The 21,868-nt window shown below is 46.2% G+C and overlaps 1 protein-coding gene across 3 annotated transcripts in view; it reads right to left on the bottom strand.

Moving 5' to 3' along the window:
• The window catches only part of C9h2orf92 (similar to human chromosome 2 open reading frame 92), a 41,182-nt gene that overhangs the window by 6,828 nt on the left and 12,486 nt on the right, over positions 1–21,868 (bottom strand). Inside the window, exons 5-8 of one of the 3 annotated variants that reach the window (XM_008767046.3) lie at positions 14,805–14,906; positions 6,952–7,059; positions 4,176–4,326; positions 2,262–2,471 (exon numbers count right to left, since the gene is read on the bottom strand). In XM_008767046.3, coding sequence (XP_008765268.1) covers positions 2,339–2,471; positions 4,176–4,326; positions 6,952–7,059; positions 14,805–14,906 — 494 coding nt within the window. In that variant the 3' untranslated portion in view covers positions 2,262–2,338. Of the gene's footprint in view, positions 1–2,261; positions 2,472–4,175; positions 4,327–6,951; positions 7,060–14,800; positions 14,907–21,868 lie in introns of those variants that run through there. The other 2 variants (XM_063268115.1, XM_063268116.1) reach the window with 2 other exon arrangements.

Below are 21,868 nucleotides of genomic sequence, written 5' to 3'. Positions count from 1 at the left end.
CCTGCTTCTTGTAGAAGAGGCTCCAAGTTTGGTTTCCCAGCACCCATGCCAGCCAGCTGACAGCTACCTGAAACTCCAGCTCCAATGCCTCGAACTCGAACTCACATGGACATACCCCTCTACACACATAAAATCACAAAAATGGGGGCTGGGGACTTAGCTCAGTGGTAGAGCGCTTGCCTAGCAAGCACAAGGCCCTGGGTTCGGTCCCCAGCTCCTAAAAATAAATAAATAAATAAATAAATAAATAAATAAATAAATAAATAAATAAATAAATAAATAAAACCTCACAGTTTGCCCACAGCGATCCTCACCCTCCACTGGCACTACAATCTTCCAAACCAGCACCGTACACTGGGAAGTGTGCTCAAACACATGCCAAGTACCTTGCCCTGGTCCTTCATACTCTATTAGCACAAGCATCCAGTGGTTCGGTCAAGATAGGTAGAAAGGTTTCTGTAGAACACACCTCACAGCTCTACTTCTAAATACCTCTCCATGACAAGACTCCATGACAAAACTTCCCTTGCGTTGTGATTCCAAGTCCTGGTTGAGACAGAGAAGAGGAGCCCGCCCCTCCCTGGGCACAGGGCAGGTGGCAAGCACAGTTCAAGTCTGTTAAAGTCATCATCACTGTTGACTTTAACGTTCTACACGTTTCTATAGCAAGCACTACTTCTGATGTTCGTTTCCTGTAAATGAGCAGACACTAGGATGGGACAATTCGACACCTCCCCCCCACCCCCCAATTAGCATCGGCGGCACCTTCTCTTGTCTTTTAAGCTGCCTGTGAGCAAAAGGACTGTGGATCTTAACAGTTTGTGTTCGCCAGAACTGGCCATCTTAGATACCCCGCTGAAGCCTTGAGACAACAAGGCAGATTACAGCGGATCACCTTGGCTTGCTGGGGCCCCAGTCCTAGGCAGAGCTGTCGGAAACAGTTTATGCCACACTTTCTGCAGTCACAGTGTAGTGAATTAGTTCTGCTTTGGCCAAGTAGGGAGCCTTTTCCCTAAAGGAGTGACTTCTATGGCCCTGGGGCAAGCCTGTGATTGGTCCAGAATAGAAGCCTGGGAAACCAGGATTGGCCCAAACAAGTTGCTGTGATTGGTCCCAAACTGCCCTTCAAGATGATTTAAGCAGGCTGCTTTGCTCCCTCAGAGCTGGCTGTGGGGCAATCTCCTGTTGTTTCCTACTGTTCCAGTGTCAGATCCAATAAGGGTTTCTGCCTGGTCTTGCTTCGCTGACTTTCAGCAGTGTGGTCTGAGCTCAAATGAAGCCGTGCAGCAGAAGGCAGCCTGCAGGAGGTGTGTGACAGCTGAGCGAGCGAACGCCTGAGGCCAAAGCTTGAACAAAAATGATCCTGACAGGTAGGTGAACTCAACACTGCTCAGGGTCACCAATAGGTGCTACCCAAACACAGCCCAGTCCAGTGTGGTTCTCAAACCCAATATTGCCAACGCTGCGTTTCCAAACCGCCCAACGTGAAGTCTGCATCCCCAGCTCTAGAACTCAAAGTTCCTATATCAACTGGTCAACAGCTGAAGAGACCCACGTGTTCTCAGAGCATTTCTCAGTGGCTGGTGCTGGACACACCGTCAAATAACCTTGCTTGTGACTGCTACCCACCACTGGTCCACTGAAGACGTGACATAGGGGAGGCCTTTGCGTGCCATCCCACAGGTAAAGTAGTTGTCTGCTGAGACCTCCGCCCATTCTCCAGCAGCGCCCACAGACCTGAGCCAACTTAGCTCTGCAAGCATGGTGGCGCTATGGCCCAGGACCCGCTAAAGGATCCAGGCTGGGAATCCCACCAGCCACCACTACTCTGCTCGTAGTGATCCCAGCCACTCCCAGAACCCGTTCAGAAACTGCACACACACACACACACACGCACGCACGCACGCACGCACGCACGCACGCACGCACGCACGCACACGCAAATGCTGCCCCAACCGAGGCATGTACCCCCAAGTCACCCTCGTGACAAGACTGACAACCGAAGAGACAGCTGAAGAGTTCCTCCAGTGGCAGAGCAGAAAGAAGAAGGGAAGGGAAGCTGCCAATTCTTTAGGGTGTGGGGTCTCAGATCCCAGTCTAAGAGCTGTAGTTCTGGCGACAGCCAAGAGCCAGACATGCCAACACGAGAGGCGTGCATGAGACTTACCGCTAGGGGGCGCCACCTGCCATCGCTTCCACCCACCCTCACTGAAGTGAAGCTCACATTTCTAGAGACAGCTCTAGAAAAATTTCTTGCCTACCTTTGATTTCTGTCCAGGTAGCGCGAAAGAACCCTCCGGCAGTGGCTGGGTGGCAGTTTGTTGGCCCCTCCACGGGCTTAGACAAAAGAATTGAACTTCGGGTACTTCTGCTTTCCCGTAAATTTTTTCAGGTGCTTATCTTGGGAATTTTGCCACCAAGCCTTCCCGTTCATTATGAAAATATTGTACGTCATCTTCGCCGGAGAAAACCTAAAACAAAGAAAACAAACCACACTGCTTACTAAACACACAGGAAGGCTACTGTCTGCCTGTTGGGTGGGGATGTAGGCTGCAGTTTCTGATGGATCTGAATTCTGTTACCTCAGGGAAAGTCTGTCCTGAATGACATGCCCTCTGACCTAGGGTCACAAGGTGCCTCTCAGAAACTCCTCCACTGCTTGCTTTCCTCCCACACCCCCGGCTTGTCCTAACCAGTTCTTAAGAGAAAATAGCTGGTCCAAGGATGGGCCCTGGTCAGGGTTGTGAAGTGAACTAAGATTACTTTCAGATCCCCCAAATTCAGACTCTGTTTGCTTCAGGAGCTTCATGCCTGTGTCAGAAGAGTGATCTGAACGTGAGGTAGCTGTTGGCTAGTCTGCTTGGGCTTAACATCCAGAGGCCTTGGCATTTAGAGAAAATAGTGACACACTCCTCAAGAGAAATGTAACTACTATTGCCTCAGACCCAAAGTAAAGAGGCAAGATGAATGTTGTCACAGGAGGAGACCTGTAACTGGCATTAACCCACCCCTTACAGGATTCTGAGAGATTCTAGGAGGAGTGGCTGCTTGGTAGCTACTAGAGACAGTCTACTCAGCACAGGCGAACCAATGTAAACAAACTGAATTGAGCCCCATTCTCTTCCCCCATCAAGTCTCCTCCCTCTGCATCTTAAAAGTGGTGCTTTGGTTTTTCTCTGGACTCCTAGCTTCTGCAGCCAGGTGTGGTGGCACGGGCCTTTAGTCCCAGCACTCCAGAGGCAGAAGCGGATAGATCTCTGAGTTCAAGGCCAGCCTGGTCTACAGAGTGACTTCCAGGACAGCCAGAGCTACACAGTGAAACCCTGCTTCGGGGGTCAGGGGAGGGAATAGAGTCCTAGTTTCCAGTCTTCTAACCAGAGACTCTGCCGTCTCCCTTCCAGAGAAACCTTGGCTAATCTACATGGCCCAGAGAAGTAAGTATAGCCTAAATCAGGGACTCCAGAGCTTCAATGTACCTCAGCAGCCAGAGTGCCTGAAACCCATCACCTGGGACTTTTTTTTTTTTTTTTTGGTTCTTTTTTTCGGACTGGGGACCGAACCCAGGGCCTTGCGCTTCCTAGGCAAGGGCTCTACCACTGAGCTAAATCCCCAACCCCATCACCTGGGACTTTTATTGACCATGCTGGGTGATGCTGAGATCTAACAGGAAGACATTAGTGCCTACCTAACATCTGGGATTTGTAAGAAGCAACTATGTTTCAAAATCCCCGTGTCCTTTGTTTGGTTAAAAAAACAAAACAGGGCTGGAGAGATGGCTCCGTGGTTAAGAGCACTGACTGCTCTTCCAGAGGTCCTGAGTTCAAATCCCAGCAACCACATGGTGGCCAACAGCCATCTGTAAAGGGATCTAATGCCCCCTTCTGGTATGTCAGACATACTAGGTACAGTGTATTCATAAATAAAATAAATCTTAAAAAAAAAAAAACAACAACAACAACAACAACCCACTTATTTTAACTTGCATGTATGGGCGCTTTTTTTGCCAGTGTGTACCGAATGCATGCAGTGCCCTGAGAGGCCAGAAGAGGGCACTGGATCCCCAGAGTTGGAGCTGACGGTGTTTCTGAGCTACCTGTGCAGAGAGTAGAACCTGAGCCATCTCTCCACCACCCAGTTCCTGACTTCTTAGCAGGCAGGTGCCAAGAGCCACTCACTTTGGCTGTCTCCGCCTTACACACATGACCAGCATGAGCACCACCAGCACTGCCACCAGGAGGATCGAAGCCATGGCAGTGGTAGCAGAAATGATGTTCTTCTGCAGGAAGCTCAGCAGCTGGGAACAAGGCGGACTCTCCCTGTAAGCAACTAAAGAGGAAGACACAAGAGCGGTAGCTAGAGGTGGCTTGACCGGCAACCGCGACAACCCAGTGGGTGACCCTGCTCAGAGCAGTTTAAACACTAGGGAGTCAGTCACTGGCTCCAAAAGTCCAGCAGGGGAAGAGACAGGCCTTGCCGCCAGGGACAGCTGAGATTTAGAGGATGTGGGCTGACAAGTAGCAGCACATTCATGAGGAAGGATGGGCAAACCATAGTGTGCAGGAGGCAAGAAGCCAGGAGGTGAGGTGCATGGGGAGACAGAGTGCAGAGGGGGTGGGAAGGAGGCAAGAGCATCCTACTTCAAAGGCTTGGAGAATCACCGAGGTGGGGCTGATAGTGCAGTTCAATAGTGACCCACTTGTTTAACATACAGGAGGCACTGGATTAAATCTCCAGCGTGGGAGACTGGACAGCAAAGGGTCAGGTATTTGAGTTACAGCTACTCACCTGGCAGTAGCCAAAACTTCTCTTTACTACTCTCTCCTTCCTGCCCCACCAGCTTTCAGAAATTCTACTGCAGATTCAGTCTGCCTTGTGTGTGTAAGCATGATTGGCCATCTTGACTGTGATCTTGATTCATACATAGGAGATTAGAATAAGTGCTCGTGTGTGTGTGGGTGTGTGTGTGAGAGAGAGTGTGTGTAAGAGTGTGTGTGCATGAATGTGTATATGAATGTGTGTCTAAGTGTGTGTATGAGTATGTATGTGAGTGTGTGTGTATGAGTGTGTATGTGAATGTGTGTGTAAGTGTGTGTGAGTGTGTGTTTAGGAGTGTGTGCGAGTATGTGTGTGCATGAGTGTGTATATGAATGTGTGTCTAAGTGTATGTATGAGTATGTATGTGAGTGTGTGTGTATGAGTGTGTATGTGAATGTGTGTGTGAGTGTGTGTTTAGGAGTGTGTGTGTGAGTGTGTGTGCATGAGTGTGTATATGAATGTGTGTGTAAGTGTGTGTATGAGTATGTATGTGAGTGTGTGTGTAAGTGTGTGTGTGTGTTTAGGAGTGTGTGTATAAGAGTGTGTATATGAGTGTGTGTATGTGTGTATGAGTGTGTATATGAGTGTGTATATGAGTGTGTGTATGTGTGTGTGTGTGTGTGTGTGTGTGTGTGTGCTCGCGCAGCCATATTTCCATGGCTGACATGTGAGACAGTGACAGAAGGCGGAGATCCATCTTGAATTTGGGTGGCACCATCCGAAAAGGCTAAGGGCCCACACAGAATATAAATAGGAAAAAGGAGGGAGCCAGCTAACGAGGGGAGTTATTTTCCTCTGCTTCCTGGCCAGCATTTAGTTGGTGGCTCTTCTCCACTGACTGATGCCATTCTGCCTCATCAGAGCCTCAAAACAAGGGGCCACTGGCCATAGACTGGCACCTCGGAAATCCAGAGCCAAGTTAAACCCTTGAATTTGTTCCTCTCAGGTATCTGTCGCAGTGATGAAAAACTAACCAAGATTGTGGTTTGAGAGATTCCTGACTGTCATCCTGTGTAGACGGTGCCAGAGATGACTGACTTCTGACAACTCTTGGGGAATTTGAGAAATCACAAGGCTGGCTTTGGAATGGCACTGAGCATGGGTTTGGGGTACAAAAAAATCATGGTTAGATCTCAAAGGAAGGAGACCCCAGCTGACATTTGGGGACTCGGGGGGCGTCTGTGATCCCATTTGTAATCTGGCCAGAGGAAGAGGAAGACTGAGGGCTGGGGGAAAAGATACATTGAGAGGAATGAGCGTCCATTGAGAAATGCTAAAGAGAGTGGGCAACACAGGCAGGGAGTACTGCTCAAGGGCTTTCTTGGGGAATGGGGGAAAGCCGGAGCCCAAAACTTCCAGGTCCAGAAGGAACATCTCTGAGGGCTACCCAGCAATAATCCAGCATTAGCAAGTTTAAAATTATATTTTCTTTGTTTTGTATGTTCATGTGTGTGTGAGTGTGCATACACTCAATGTACACACTCGTAGCCAACTTGTGGGCGACAGCGCTCTTTTTCTACCATGTGGATCTGGAGGATTAAATCCAGTTGTCAGGCTTGTTGTTTAATTTCTGAAAGTGAGGGGGTAATATCAGGGCATCATTTTGATGGAGAGGCTGTATGGAGGGGTATATTGGGTGTGGTACCAGCATGGGTTCAGCCTCTCCCCACTGTCAACAAGTGTGAGCTAGCTCAGTCAACCCAATAAGAAGGAAGAAGCCAGACCCACAGGAAACTAGGTTAACCTAGGACAGCTTCAGGACCCAACAGGGATCCCACATTCTAAATGACACTGACAATTTAGAAAAAAACAAAATAAAACATGAAAATCCTTTAGAAAAGATGGTCAGCTTTTTAAAACTTATGTAATATATACATAGTGTGTAGATCTTATGATTGTCTGTTTTCTGTTCTGCTTTGTAGACAGTCTCACTATGTAGCCCAGGCTGGCCTCAAACTCACGGTCCTCCTGCCTCAGCCTACAGGAATGTGACCCACACTAGCTGACTACACATTTCTGCAGGTGAATTAAAGGCACACTGACTCTATTATGCTAAAATACCATGAAATAAAAAGACTTATTCTGGAACCTTCCACCCTGGAGACTCTTACTTAGGTCCTATTTTAAGGATGATACCTTGAGCGTTTTCCTGGAGTGCTTCTTTGCCGCCAGCAGTTAATTGATGGCTTAAATCCCTGTTGAATAGAGATGGTTCTTTATCTTTATTCTTCTCAGCAGCATGAGCTACAAAAGACGAAAGAGAAGTCTAGATTGATGCCACCCCAAAGGTCCATGTACTAAAGGCTCCATCAGAGGTGCTCTTAGAAGGCACAACTTTAGGGGGTCGGGCCTATGGAAGGTTTTTAGCTCACTGGGGCTGTGCCCTAGAGGATTCTGGAATCCAACCTCCTCCTCCTCCTCCTTCTTTTCCTTTTCCTCTTCCTCCTTTTCCTCTTCTTGCTCTTTCTCCTCCTCTTCCTCCCCTCCCCTCTTCCTCCCCTCTTCTTCCTCCTCCTCTTCCTCCTCTTCCTCATCCTTCTCTCTTTCTCTCCCCACCTCTCCCTCTCTGTCTCTCCTCTCTCCTTGGATATGGGGTGGGCAGATTTGATCTCTCAAACACTCCTACCATGTCGCTCTACCTCCCCATAGGCCCCAAACATGGAAACGTGGGCAGCCAGAGGCTAGAATTTCTAAAGGTGTCAGTCAGCATCCTATAAGTTTATCGTCTCGGATATTTTATTATGGGGATGGAAAAGTAACATTAACAGTTTTACTGACAATCATCGGCCAATTCTGTTTTTGTAATAAAGAAGCATGTGTGTATGCATTCATGTGTGCCCTGTGTGTGTGTGTGTGTGTGTGTGTGTGTGTGTGTGTGTACTCGTGTGCACGTGTGCACGTGTCATAGCACATGAGTGGAAGCCAGAGGACAGTCTTCATCTTTCACATTGATCGAGATGGGGTCTCTCTGTTGTCAGCCTCTGCATATACCAGGCAAGCTGGCCCTGAAGCCTCCAGGTATCTCCTGCCCTTCCTCCTACTGCAGCCCTGGCTCCTACACGAATGCTCCCACATACAGCTTCACGTACGCTCCAGAGGTACTAACCCGGGTCCTCATATTGTGTGGCAAATGCTTTTGCCCTATCCCTTAAGTAGCTTCTTCCAGAGTCCACGTAAAGAGGAAAGGGGGGCTTGGGAGGAGAGTCTAGGTGTTCTAAAGTACATCAGTATTTTGGTTTTATTTATAACCCAACACGTTCACTCACTCCTGGCTGAGACAGTGACTCTCACGAGAAAGGCTTGTTAAACACTGCTGCTGCCCTACTGGAGGGTCTTTGACTCTATAGATTGAGACATACTTGACAGTACGCATGTCTCGCAGATAGTGCTGCTGCCTGTGGGGATGCAGGGCATCCAGCCTGGACTTGAGCCTTTCTGAGCTCTGTTTTCTGTCTCCATTCTTATAAAATATAGACGCTATGACTTGCCGTACAGGTTGCAGGATGTTTGTGCAAACCACAAAGACCTCAACGAAACGAGAAAATGAACCACCCAAGATATTTATTGGCATCTCCAAACTACAGAACAGCTTTAGAAGAAAGAAGATAGGTTTGGAAATGAGAAAGACTTGCAGTCCAGTTCTCCCGTGCGAATAAGAGGGTTGGCAAAATACCTGGGGGCATTTGGTCCAGAGAAATGGGAGGCCAAGAGCTGTCTTTGCAGTCATGGGAAGACCCTAGAGATGCTATGTGATCTGAGCTGTTCCAGGGAACAATCTGGAACCGGTGGGCAGGAGCCCTGAAGAGATCTGCGTGGTCTGCGTGAGTTGGAAAGGAAAAAAACTACCACAAAGCAAATGGGCAGGGTGAGAAAGTGACCCCCACAGCCCCAGACAACCTCAAGCCAAGCTGCTGCTCCAGCCCCAGGGAGACACCTGAGACCTGGAGAGGAAATGGGGGGAGGGGGCAAGCTTCCTGAATCTTTGGGCAAGTTCATAAAGGAAACAAGATGCATTTCCAAGGGATAAAGGGTATTAAGTGTGTGGTAAGAAATCCCTGAAGTTCTCACCATAAGGGATCTATTCATTTTCCAAGTTGGCTCAGGAACATTCGGTGAAAAGAATATCAGAAACAGTGACGGGGTGGGGGGCTTTGATTACTGCTTTGCTGAGTTATTTATTACTTTCTCTGATCTCTGCTTACTACCTTGCTTGATTACTTTGTCTTTGATCTAAGAACTGACCACGTTTTTTGGATGTACTGAGAATGATATAAAAGCAGAATGGAGAGAAATAAAGCGGCTTCAGCCTTAGCACTGGCTGGAGTCATGTTATAATGTTGTCTTTGTCTTTTCAATCCTCACTCCCTCCCTCGAGACCCTGTTGACTGACCGGGCTGGCTTGGCTTGGTCAGTTCAACTTAATATGTCTGGCAATCAGTCGACTTTGAACTCATTAAGGGCTCAGCATCCAGAGACCGAGTCTGACTAACATGGTGTCAGTCCTGAGGGATACACTGCCTAGTCTTTCCGGGGGCCATATAAAGAGGGTACTTCTGCAAGGGGAGATAAGCTAAGCCTGTGAAGTGCTTGGCACATAATCATGAGGACCTGAGCTTGTCTCCCACGAAAGAAAGGTCAGGCATGTTGGTGTACATTTGTAAGCCTGGTGTTCTGGGGAGACAGAGACAGGGAGATGCCTGGGGCTTACCAGCTAATCAGTCTAACCTACTTGCTGGCTTCCAGACTATTGGAAAACCCATCTCAAAATCAAGAGGAGGCCAGTGGGGTGGCTCAGTGATTAAAGTCTGCTGCCAAGCCTGATGACCCAAGTTCAAGCTACAGCGTCCACATTATACAAAGAAAGAACAGGCTCCTGAGACTTCTGCATTCATGCTGCGCTCTCTCTCTCTCTCTCTCTCTCTCTCTCTCTCTCTCTCTGTTTCTCTTTGTCTCTCAGTCTCTGTCTCTGTTTCTCTCTCTCTCATTCTCTCTTTCTCTCTGTCTCTCAGTCTGTCTCTGTTTCTCTCTCTCTCTCTCTCTCTCTCTCTCTCTCTCTCTCTCTCTCACACACACACACACACACACACACACACACACAAATACCATAACATAATTTAATTTTTTTAACAGAAAAATGGCTCAACAGTTAAGAGAACTTGGTATTCTTGCAGAGGACATGAGCTTGGTTCCCATCACCTACATAGCAGCTCACAAACCTTTGTAACTCCAGTTCTAGGGGAATCCGACACCCTCTTCTGGCTTCCATAGGCACCAGACATGCACAGGCTTGCACACACGCTAAACACCCATGTACATAAAATCCAAGTTAATTTAAAATGTAAACAACCGTTAAAGGTGTGGGGCTGGAGAGATGGCTTAGTGGCTAAGAGCATTGGCTGCTCTTCCAGAGGAACCAGGTTCAATTCCCAGCAACCACACGGCACCCAACAACCACCTGTTACTCCAGCTCTAGGAGGAATCCAATACCCTTTCCTGGCCTCCTCAGGCCACGGGCACTTCCACAGTGTACAGACATGTACAAACAAAACAGCCATAACTCGCAAATATATTTCTGCTGTGTGGGCTCAGAACCAAACTTGGGTTCTCTGCAAGAGTGATAAGCACTTTTCATTGCTACACCATCTCTCCAGATCTTCACGTTATTTTTTTTTTTTTGGTTCTTTTTTTTTCGGAGCTGGGGACCGAACCCAGGGCCTTGCGCTTCTTAGGTAAGCGCTCTACCACTGAGCTAAATCCCCAGCCCCTCCACGTTATTTTTTGAGACAGGGTTTCTCACCGGAATTCATAAACCGGCTCTATGTGCCAGCCAATAGACCTCAAGGATCCTCATATCTGCCGCCCTAGCACTGGATTGCAGGTGTGTGCCGCAGTGCCCAGCTTCTTTCATGGCTACTGGGGATCCGAACTCAGATCCTTCTATTGTGCAGCAAGCATTTTTACCAGTGTAGCCATCTCACTGGCACAAATAGTCAGTTTATAATGTGATAGCCAGTTTGGTGTATAGTGGGATTCTTTCCTTACTAAAACAAATAAATTATATGGGATTGACTTCAAACCTAATATAGGGATCCCACTACACACCTTGAGTTCTGGGAAGAAAGAGGGAGGGGAAAAAAGGCCAGTTTGTACTTAAGATTGTGGCCATGTGCTGAGTCAAGGCTCTATAGAGGAGAAAAATATCAATAAGCTTATTAAAGTGACACCAAAGTGACATCTTCTTTGCTACTGGGCAAATATTCTAGTATAGCAATAAGGGGCAAGAAGCAAACTGCCATATTTAAAAACTTTCTCATACTCTGAATGCTTTAGAGGGGAAAACATTGTCTTTGTTGCTGATCAATGACTAATATTTTGAGTATATCATCCACCCATTCAACTAAAGGCGCGATGACTGGAGACAGAGCTCCCCATCCCAGGGACATTGGAATCAGTGTCTAAAGATCACAGTAGAGAATGTTGCTCAGCCTGATGTCTGCAAAACAAAACATGAACTAGACTTATCTAGTATCCCTGTCAGCCTCAATTTGTGGATCAGCACTGCCCTCTGCTGGACGCTAGACTTGCACCAGGTTACTTAACCATCCCCTAATAGGAAAACCCACACGGAGTAACAATGTTGTCACACCAGTTACAAGGCTGCCTCACCAGACTGGCCTGGAAACGAAATGAGTAAATGCACAAGAAAACTCCAACAGTGGACAGCCAGTGAGTACTACTCTGTTGGCGCAGTAGTGATTACTATTGTGCCAGTCACCCCCAGATCCATTTATAAAACAATATTCAGATCAGCACTTCCTATGCCCTAACGCCTCCATGGGGCAGAGTCTGGCCTGTACCAAACAGTGCTATGATCTGCCTTACTGTCATTTCAAGGTGTGGACTATATGACTGGCGACTATCAAGATCAGCGAGATGACACACGTGCAGATACTCAACATATCCATAAAAATACATAAATCTCAAAAAACAAACCTACCATAGCAAGTTGAAATTGAAGAATCCGTTCTCAATATGTAAATATATGTGTATATGTCTGTATGTGTTTGGGTAGAAAGAGAGACAGATGAGAGATAGACAGATGATAGATTGATACATAATCTTTCTTATGTTAGTCATAACTTCTATCTTATTCGGGAAACATTACAAGGATTACCCTCTGAGAGAGGTACTAGACAGAATATAACTCTATTTCCGCTGCTCATAAAGGTTGTGTTGGAGATAGTAGCAATGTAATTAAATAGTGTGGGTGAGAGACTCAGTAATTTGTAAAGTAAAACTTTATCTGTAGATGCCATACCATATACACACATATATTCATATTAATATACAAGAATCAGTCTGGTAAGGTCCAGTCTTAGTTTGCTTCTCTGATGCTATAATAAACATCATGGTTGAGAGCAACTTGGAGAACGAAAGGGTTCATGTGGCCCACAGCTTACAGTTCGTCATCACAGGAAGCTGAGGCAGGAACCGAGGCAGAGACCACAGAAGCATGCTGCTTACTCGCTTGCCTTTTTACACAACCCAGGACCACCTGCCCAGGCTGGCACAGCTCCCTAGGCTCTCCTGCACTGGTTATAATCACGACATGCCCATGATTCAATCTGATAGAGGCAATCCTGCAGTTATTCCCTCCTCCCGGGTGACTCAAGTTTGTGTCAGGATGACAAAAACCAACCAGCACAGATGTACTAAGAACATGAAATGACCATGCAAAAACTGGTTTTCTTCCTACCGAAATTTTAACTTAGCAGCATATAGAATAATAGGAAATTTTTTGTAGACAGGGAAATCTCCACTTAGAATATAGAAAAAGCATAATTTAGAAAAAATATGCATATATACACATAAAGATATATATACATGTTATATATACACATATTAGATATATATAGAGACACATAGACAGATACATGGATATACATAAAAACATAGATATACATGTACACAGATTAGATATTAAGATAGATAGACAGACAGACAGACATATACATACATATAGCTAGATATAAATAGGAAACACACTGAAGATGACAAACATATGCTTGAAAATCTGTCCATGATATCCTCATTTCTAGCCTGGGGTGATTCAACACTGGTTTTTCCAAAATGATGGAGAAAAGTACAAACAGGCTTTTAATAAAGTTAGACCGGTTGGTAGTAAAGCTCATATGGAAAAACTATTCTACAAAATAACCCGAAAACCCCTGTGAGGAAGGGAACCCAGAAACTATAAAGGGAACTGATCCTATGAGATGTTCAAGCAAAATCTTTCAGCCTTCCATTAAAACTGTGTGCTGATTGATGCTGCACAAGGAGATGACTAGGAAGCTCAGACAGAGCCCCAGAGTGTGGGCGGAGTTTAGAGTGTGGGTGGGATTTAGGGTATGGGCGGGGTTACTCCATGATAAAGGAGGCATCGCAGACCACACAAAGATGGACTTTCTAATAAATGGTGCCGGGACAGACGGTAACCACGACACAGAAAAATGGGCTGATTGTATCTCAGAATGTTTAACAAAAAGCTTCATGTGTCAGATCTGATCATCTTTTCTTGGACATGGCATCACAAACACGGGCAACAAGGAAAAAGTAGACATTCTGGCCCTCGCCCACTCCATTGTTGCCATGCCTCTCTCAAGGTATGTCTAGTTATTTGTCGAACAGATACCCAATTATATTTAACATATTGTTGACATCATATTTACAGGAAGCAAAACAAGGATATTAGAAATACTCATTTCAGCTGGGCAGCGGTGGTGCACACCTTTTATCCCAGCACTTCAGAGACAGAGACAGGGGAATTTTCGACTTTGAGGACAGCTAGAGTGAATTCCAGGACAGCCAGGGAAAGAAAGAGAAGAGAAAGATTTTAAAGGGTGTTTGTTGGGATGGAGGGGGATGCAGGTGAGGGAAGACACACACACACCCCCCAGACTCATATATTTGAATGCTGGGTCTTCAGGGAGTGGTACGATTTGAGAAAGGTTAGAGGTGTAGGCTTGTTGGAGGAAGTGTATCACAGGAGGTGGGCTTTGAGGTTTCAAAAGCCTAAACCAAGCCCCGCGTCTCCCTGATGTTCCTGCTGCCTGCAGATCCAGATGTAGACCTCTCAGCTCCCTCCCCAGCACCATGTCTGCCGATGTGCCTCCATGCTCCCTGCCATGATGACGATGGACTAAACCTCTGAACCATAAGCCAGCCTCAATTAAATGTTTCTTTTTATAAGAATTGCCATGGTCGTGATGTCTCCTCACAGCAATAGAACAACTAAGATAGGGTTTTTCGCTTGTTATTACCGTTGGTTGGTTTGGGGTTTTTAATAGAGTGTGTGTGTGTGTGTGTGTGTGTGTGTGTGTGTGTGTGTGTGTGTGTGTGTGTGTTATGCCATTTATGTGGTGCCAGTGGAAGCCAGAAGAGGGTATCAGATCCCCAGGAACTAAAAGTTACAATTGTGATTGTGGGCTGCCTGGTATGGGATCTGGGAACGGAACTCAGGACTTCTGCAGAGTAGCCTGTGAGCTTACCCACAGACCATCTCTCCAGCCCTTTCTCTTGTCTTTTGACAAGATCTCATGTGGCCTAGGTTGACCTCAGACTTACCACATAGTCAAGGAAGGACACAATGCCATATTTTCTCTCTCAAATTATTCAGGTACATGAAATTATAAAGTGCATTTAGTAGATGCTATTAATGCTACTCAGGGTTTGGGTCACGAGGAACAGAGAACTCTACTCACAAATGAGTTACTTTCTGCTGAACAGCAGAATGGCAGAACATGCCTGACCCTGCAAACCACAGACTCCGTAGTTGATAGGAATCACAGCAAGGGGTTCACACACTGTCTTCAGTACTCACTTTGGCAGTAACCCACCAGCAGCTGTTTTCCAGATCACAGCACAGAACACCCAATATAACACAGCCTACAAGGACACACGAATGGCGAATCCAGTGGCCATATACTTGCTTTTGTTCGAGACTTTCCGTGTGACTGGCTGATCAGTTGTTCTTGCATCGTCTTCTGATGAATATTTTGAATTGTTAGAAAACACCTGCCACAGGATCTCATCTGAAGAGAAAGAAGCAAAAGCACGTTAACACCGACAACATACATGGGACCTATTTTTGCACCGTACATATTCAGCACATCCATGGATGCATGAAGGAATGACTTGAACTCAGCGGATGCAGGATGCTCTGCTCTAAGATGCCATCGTAACTGCAGAATCGTGATTGCACCAGATATCCTGGGCAGAGAACACCACCCACCAAGCACAGATGGCCAAAAGCTCTGTCCCTGCCTGTATGTGGAGATCTCGCTTCCTTCTTGTTCCTGTCATTGGGACCTCCCCCCACCCATAACACTCTAGGATTGACACATAAAGTCAGCCCAAGGCTATGAGTCAGAAATGAGGCAAAACGTGTTAAACGGTTTTACTTATAAAACTCTTACTAGTAGGACTGGAGAGATGGCTCAGTGGTTAAAAGCACTGGCCGCTCTCCCAGAGGACCTAGGTTAGATTCCCAGCACCCATGTGGTGGATCACAACCTGTTGTAACTCCAGCTCCAAAAGACAGGACACTCTCTTCTGGACTCCTTAGGCACTGCATGCATGGCACGCAGACGCTCACACATATGAAATAAAAACAAATCTTTTAAAAATCTGTTACTAACATTTTGGGCTTAGATAGATTTTTTTTTTAAATGTTTTAACATCTTCCCTTTTAACACTTGGAGGCATCTGGTTTTCCCTGGAATGTGGCCATTTTACCACTTCCCTAGGCTTTCTTTGCTAGGCTGCAGAAAACAATCAAAACCCCATTCAGTACCCACAGGCTCCGAGACCATTCCGAAGGGTGTGTGTGTGTGTGTGTGTGTGTGTGTGTGTGTGTGTGTGTGTGCTCGAGCACAGTCTTCTCATTTTTTATTAATCCTTAAAATTTTTTCAAATCAAATCAAATCAAAAATTTCAGATTTTTAAATTTTTATTTAAATATTTTTCATACAATGTATTTTGACCATATTCTTTTCCCTCCAGTTCTCCCCAGATTCTCCTCACCTCCCTTCCCATTCAACTTCATGTTCTCTTTCAAAAAAGCAAAAACAAAAACAGGAAAAAAATCAATGCAGAAAATGAAAATCAAAACAAACTTGAATCAACAAAAAAAAAAAAACCAAACAAAACAAAAAGCACACACACATAACCACATACACATACACCACCACCCCACACACACAACCATATACATATATACCACATACCACCACCCACACACACACACACATACACAACCACATACACATACACCACACACACATACATACACACACAACCACATACATATACACCACATACCACACACACACACACATACACACACAACCACATACATATACACCACACACATCACACACACACACACAACCACATACACATACACCACATACCACCCACACACACACACAACCACATACACATACACCACACACACACACACACACACACCACATACCACCCCCCCACACACAACCACATACACATACACCACCCACACACACACACAACCACATACACATACACCACACACATCACACACACATACACACACAACCACATACACATACACCCCACACATCACACATACACAACCACATACACATACACCACCCACACACACATACACACACACACAACCACATACACATACACCACACACATCACACACACATACACACACAACCACATACACATACACCCCACACATCACACATACACAACCACATACACATACACCACACACATCACACACACACACACACAACCACATACACATACACCACATACCACCCCCACACACACACAACCACATACACATACACCACACACATCACCCACACACAACCACATACACAAGCACATACACATACACCACATACCACCCACCCCCACACACACACACAACCACATACATATACATCACACACATCACCCACACACAACCACATACATATACATCACACACATCACCCACACACAACCACATACACATACACCACACACATCACACACACACACAACCACATACACATACACCACACACATCACACACACACACAACCACATACACATACACCACACATATCACACACATACACACCACACCACACACACACACATACATATACACCACACACATCACACACACACACAACCACATACACATACACCACACATATCACACACACACACACACACACACATACATATACACCACACACATCACACACACGAGGTCTGTTTTGTGTTGGCCAATTGCTCCTGGATGTGGGACCTGAAGTATGGCTGATTTACTCAGTGGCACTCTATTGGAGAAAACGGATTCTCCCTCACTGAGCAGGAGTCAGATACAAAGAGCTTCTTGGTTTGGGGTGGGGTTTTACAGCTTCTTCCCCTCCTCTGTACTGGTGTGACCTTGGGCAGGACCTGTGCTGTCAGTCTCTATGAGTTCATGTGTGCACCAGATCTGCTGTACCTGGAGAAAACTACTCCCTCAGACTCATCTACCGCCTCTGGCCCTTGCAGTCTTCCTGCCCCTTTCACGTAGATCCCTCAGTCTTCAGGGGAGGGGTTGATAAAGACGTCCCATTTAGGGCCGAGTGCCAAAGTCCCTCCCTCTCTGTGCCTGATGCAGACGTGGAACTCTGTCAGTTACCATCTACCGTAAGGAGAAGCTTCTCTGATAAGGTGTAAGTGATGCCCTACTCCATGGGTACAACCATAAGTCACCAGGGATCGGATCTCTTTATTTTAGTGCTCCTTTAATGGGATAACCCCGAGGCCGGTGACCTATCCATTCTCAGCTGCTAGGCTACTTAGCACCCTATGGGTTCCATCTCTCGGAGTGAGCCTTAAGTACAAGCAAAAGGTGGGTGGTTGGTTGTTCCCATGACATTCCTGCCATTATTTCTACCACTCCATCCTACAGGCACGTCTCTGCCGTAGGTTACAGAGTTTGTATCTGGGTGCAATTGATGATTTCTTCCCCTTCCGGAAGCATGAGAGGTACCTTTCAACACCACGGACCTTACTTAGTAGGGGAGAAGCTTCTAGTTGGGCAGTTTCACCATGTTTGGTGATATAAGTAAGCCGTATCTTCATCCAGGGGCCTAACCATCGGGTCATGGAGAGTAACCGAAACCTTGGAAATAGCCTGCCACATTCCAGTGGTTGGGGGCACCTAAGAGAGCCCTCTGGCCAACAGCTCAGAGAGAGGCAACCCATTCCTGGCGCTGAAGGTTTTACTTGATGATGTCATCATCGGGTTGAAGCATTATCTCCCTTGTGACACGGTGATGACATATAAATTCCTTTATATATTTATATTTTTAAAATACTTCTGGGGTTGGGGATTTAGCTCAGTGGTAGAGCGCTTGCCTAGCAAGCTCAAGGCCCTAGGTTCGATCCCCAGCTCCGGAAAAAAAAAAAAAAAAGAAAAAGAAAAAGAAAAAAAAACACTTCTACAGTAGTAGGTTTCCATATGGCTTTGGCTTCTTGTGTTAGCCTCCCTCCCTCATATTTGTGCCTCTACCCTGCCCTTCCATCCCCCACCCATTCGATCCTCCCATTTATCTCTATGATACCGAATTGCCCGTTCCTTGGAAGACTTCCTGCCCCCACTCCCGCCCCCACTCCCGCCCCCCCCCGTCCTCCCCGCCCCCACTCCCACTCCCAGCCCCACACTGATCCCTTACTAGGTACATTACCTCTGTGGTTATTTGAATTGAAACACACATATCTAAAGCTTAAAAGCTAACACTCCTGTGTAAGAGAAAACATGCGCTATTTATTTTGGCATTGTCTCTTGATGGAGCAGGAGCTCATGACGGACGCCAGAGATGAGCCCTCAGATTTGCAATGAAATCAGCAAGTCCTCACTATAACCTTTCAGAAGCATCCACTTTTAAGTCTCTTAAAAATATTGCTCAGACAACCCACGGACTCAACGAACCTGGACTCACAGGGGGTCGGGAAGACTGAACCGACAACCAGGGAGCCTGTTTGGCACCTGCTCAGCTGTTTCTGTCTTTCACCAGGTCTGGGCAGTTTGGACAGATCCACTGGTCTGTGCTTTCTGAGCACTAGGATTGATGATGACACGCACCACTACGCCCAGCTGTCCTCTCTCTCTCTGAAATCTCCTGCTTTGCAATCTAGTACAGTTGACGGTGCCCTGTCGGGTCCTTATGCTGCATCTACTTACTAATGTTTGCCTTTCTACTCTTCAGAGCGGATAATTTTAGGGTCTTATCTTCAAGACTGTTGACCCAGTTTCTGTCTATTCAGAACGGCTGGTGAACACTTCTAGAGAGTTTTCATTTCTATTGTTTTTGTTTGCTTGCTTGCTTGCTTTTTGAGACAGGGTTTCTCTATATAGACCTGGCTGCCCTGGAACTCACTCTATAGACCAGGCTGGCCTGGAACTCACAGAGATTCCCCTGCCTCTGCCTCCTGAGTGCTGGGATTAAAGGTGTGCATCACCACTGCCCAGCTGTTTTATTTTTTTTTTTAATTCATAGCTTTCCTAGGCTCCTTTCTTTTTCTCTTCCTTTCCCTCCTTCCCTCCCTTCCTCCCCACCACCTCTGGAACTTACACACACACACACACACACACACACACACACACACACACACACACCCTGTGCCCAGCTCACTGTGTGTGTCCCCCTCTATCCTTCAAGCCCTGTCTCAGTCTCCCAAGATGTCGTTACAAGGGAGGAGTAATGGTTTTCATTCCTCTTAATCAATATTCTCTTTCTGTTCATATATTGCTTTTCTAGTTTTCTTCTTTCTGAGTGGTCTCCTTTACTCATTGAACCTGATCGAAGCCACCTCTAAGTTAACAGGTCTGATGCTTTCAGCAGGTAGGCCTTCCTAGGGAGGAGATCTGTCAAATTCCCTTTTCCTATGAATGAATCTTACATGCTTGTTTCTCTGTATGCTTTGTAATTTGATTTTTAAGGTGAGCATCCAAGGGGTTGTATTTTGCTAACTCTTGAAATATTATCCTCCCACTTCTCAGGGACTGCTGATCCCTGCTTGCTAGTTAAGGGCTAGGACTATACATTGCAATTTTGTCAAACTATTGTACGATGTGTGTTCCTTAGTAAGTGTGGGTCCTGCCTCTGTTTTACAACCTCTGAGGTCAGCCAGTAGTCTGACCAAGGTGTCCTCCCATTTCTATCTCCCAAAAGAAGAAAAAAGGCTTATTCTTTACATATCATGTGTGTGAGCGCAGGCACACCTGTCGAGGGAACAAGTGGAGAAGTCGAAGGATAGCCCTGCAGTCTGTTCTCTTCTATGGTGCATGGGTTCTAGGACTTCTAGGACTGAACACAGATCATCACAATTGTGTCACATGCACTTTTAACTGCTCACCCTGCACAGTGTCTTTCTTTCTTTCTCTTTAAGTAGAGGAGTGTGTGTGTGTGTGTGTGTGTGTGTGTGTGTGTGTGTGTTGCATGTGAGAGCAGGTGCCCACAGAAGCCAGAAAACTTGGATCCTCATGGAGCTGCAGTTACAGGTGTATTTGAGCTACCTGATATGGACAGTAGGAATGAAACTCAGGTCCTCAGAGAGAGCAGTCAGTACATGCTGTAAATTGCTGAGCCAGCCATCTCTCCAGCCCCACCTCTGTAAGTTCCTCAACAGAGTAGTCTGGAAGCCTCTGCAGCCCGGAGAACTTCATTGTACAGTGCACTCATGCCGCCTTAGCCCTTCAATGATCCTGGCAGCCTCTTCTTCAAGCACTGTAGGAATTTGATAAGTCTCCTCTCAACAATTCTTAAGGCGACCCTCCCCATTATACAGTAAGTCCATACCATATAGTGAGAGTATAGCAACTACTCACGATATGCTACCAGGTAAACCCCAGTATAGGAGCGGGTTGCATCTTTTTGACTTATCGGCCCACAGGCTTTCCCCAAGAATATTACAAGCTATTGACTGTGGCTGTTGGTTACCCTCCTCGACCCGTTGGTGAGACCCCATTGCTGAAGACACCACATACTTGTGGAGTTAACACCAAAAAATCGAGCTGTTGCTCAAGCAGAAGCTTCACCCCTACGGGCTGGCATTCATAGAGTTGGAAGGTGCTATACACCCTACCAGAGCAAAAAGTCATCATCGATCTCACCTATCTGTGAACCCTGAAGGCTACATTATCGACCTGCCCACAAGACATACCCCTAATGCAATAGTGTCACAAAGGTTATGGGAGTAACCAACTTTAAAAAACAAAACAAAACAAAAAAACTGGGTTTAAGGACCAGTCCATAAATTGGAGCTCATAACTAATCCTGCTAATGAGGCCAAGAATCTGAGATTAGATAGCTCGTGGCTCTAGAGCAGTGGTACTCAACCTGTGGGTCATGACCCCTGGGGGTTAGTTGAATGACCTTTGCATGGGGAACACCTAAGACCATCAGAAAACAGATATTTAGATTACAATATATAACAGTAGCAAAATGACAGTTATGAAGTGGTAACAAAAACAACTTTATGGTTGTGGGTCACCACAACATAAGGAACTTTATTAAAGGGTCACACAACTAGGAAGGTTTAGAACCATGGCCCTAGGGGAAAGCTAATACTGATACACTGCTAATCAAGCATAGCAACAAAATGGCCCCTTGTGAGGTATTGCTACACACATAGTCCTGTGTGTCACCTTCCCCCTCCCCCACCACCACCAGAGAAGCAGCTTCTTTTTTAAAGATTTCTTAATTTTTTTTGAAACTTTTTTTTCTTGGAGCTGAGGGCTGAATCCAGGGCCTTGCTTGCTAGGAAAGTGCTCTACCACTGACCTAAATCCCCAACCCCGATTTCTTAATTTTTAATGTACGTGTATAAATGTCTTGCCTACTTGAATGTCTGTGCCCCTTGTGCACTCCTGGTACCCCCCAGAGGCCAGAAAATGGTGTTGGATATTCTGGGACTAGAGTTAAAGACGTTTGTGAGCCACAGGGTGGTA

This window comes from Rattus norvegicus, chromosome 9 (genome assembly GCF_036323735.1).
Source record: "Rattus norvegicus strain BN/NHsdMcwi chromosome 9, GRCr8, whole genome shotgun sequence".
NCBI lineage: Eukaryota > Metazoa > Chordata > Mammalia > Rodentia > Muridae > Rattus > Rattus norvegicus.
Note: the sequence above shows the minus strand (reverse complement) of the source record. Positions and strands in the feature narration are given on the sequence as shown.